General features: G+C 50.6%; 1 protein-coding gene across 1 annotated transcript; it reads right to left on the bottom strand.

Moving 5' to 3' along the window:
* Positions 1-29: 29 nt before the first annotated feature.
* Positions 30-643, bottom strand: BDQ94DRAFT_176356 (uncharacterized protein; the record flags this gene model as incomplete). The annotated part of the gene is made up of 1 exon (XM_026772678.1): positions 30-643. A coding segment is annotated over one exon (614 nt), but the record flags the coding sequence as incomplete, so codon positions are not given.
* Positions 644-652: the final 9 nt, after the last annotated feature.

Raw genomic sequence — 652 nt, 5'->3', positions numbered from 1 at the left:
CGTTTTGTCGGGGTTTATATGCCCTCCACAACATGTCTCCAGTATCTCCAGCAGTCAAGGTTCTGTCCCCGTCCAGGACTAGGAAAGTGTCGATCGAATTGGTATGACTAAAGCGTAAGGAAGCATCAAGAGAGTCCATCGCGACGCTCAAGTTGTAGATCTCGTCGTGCTTTTGAAAGTCCAACAAAAGACGTTTTATACCAGCAACATTCTCCGATCGCACCAGACAGAACAGGATACTGTGGTCGTAGCAAAGCTGACGCAAAGACGTTCTTTCGGCCTCAACCCATTGCTGAATCGCGCGAACAGGCAGCTCCACCCTGTACTTTTGCGTGTCCTGCTGGCGCCGCTGCCACACTACGTTGGCGGACTCATCCAGATACAGTATGTGTGTAAAGACCTCAAGGTCGCTCTCTGTGAGGACCGTTTCCAGGGCACCTTGCTCAGAGTAAAACATAAAATGCCCGGTGACGACGGCAATCTTTCCCGTTTCGATTGACGTTCTTCTGATGGTTTCGATGGCCTGCTTGCGTCGGCAGGCTTTTTCTCCTCCCTCTAGCGACTGGAAGGCCTCAAGTCCACCAGGTACGATATCGGCAATAACAGCGGAGCCTTCATGGTAGTTGAATAATTCTTCACCCAATTCTCGTTT

Source organism: Aspergillus welwitschiae (assembly GCF_003344945.1).
Source record: "Aspergillus welwitschiae strain CBS 139.54b unplaced genomic scaffold BDQ94scaffold_111, whole genome shotgun sequence".
NCBI lineage: Eukaryota > Fungi > Ascomycota > Eurotiomycetes > Eurotiales > Aspergillaceae > Aspergillus > Aspergillus welwitschiae.
Note: the sequence above shows the minus strand (reverse complement) of the source record. Positions and strands in the feature narration are given on the sequence as shown.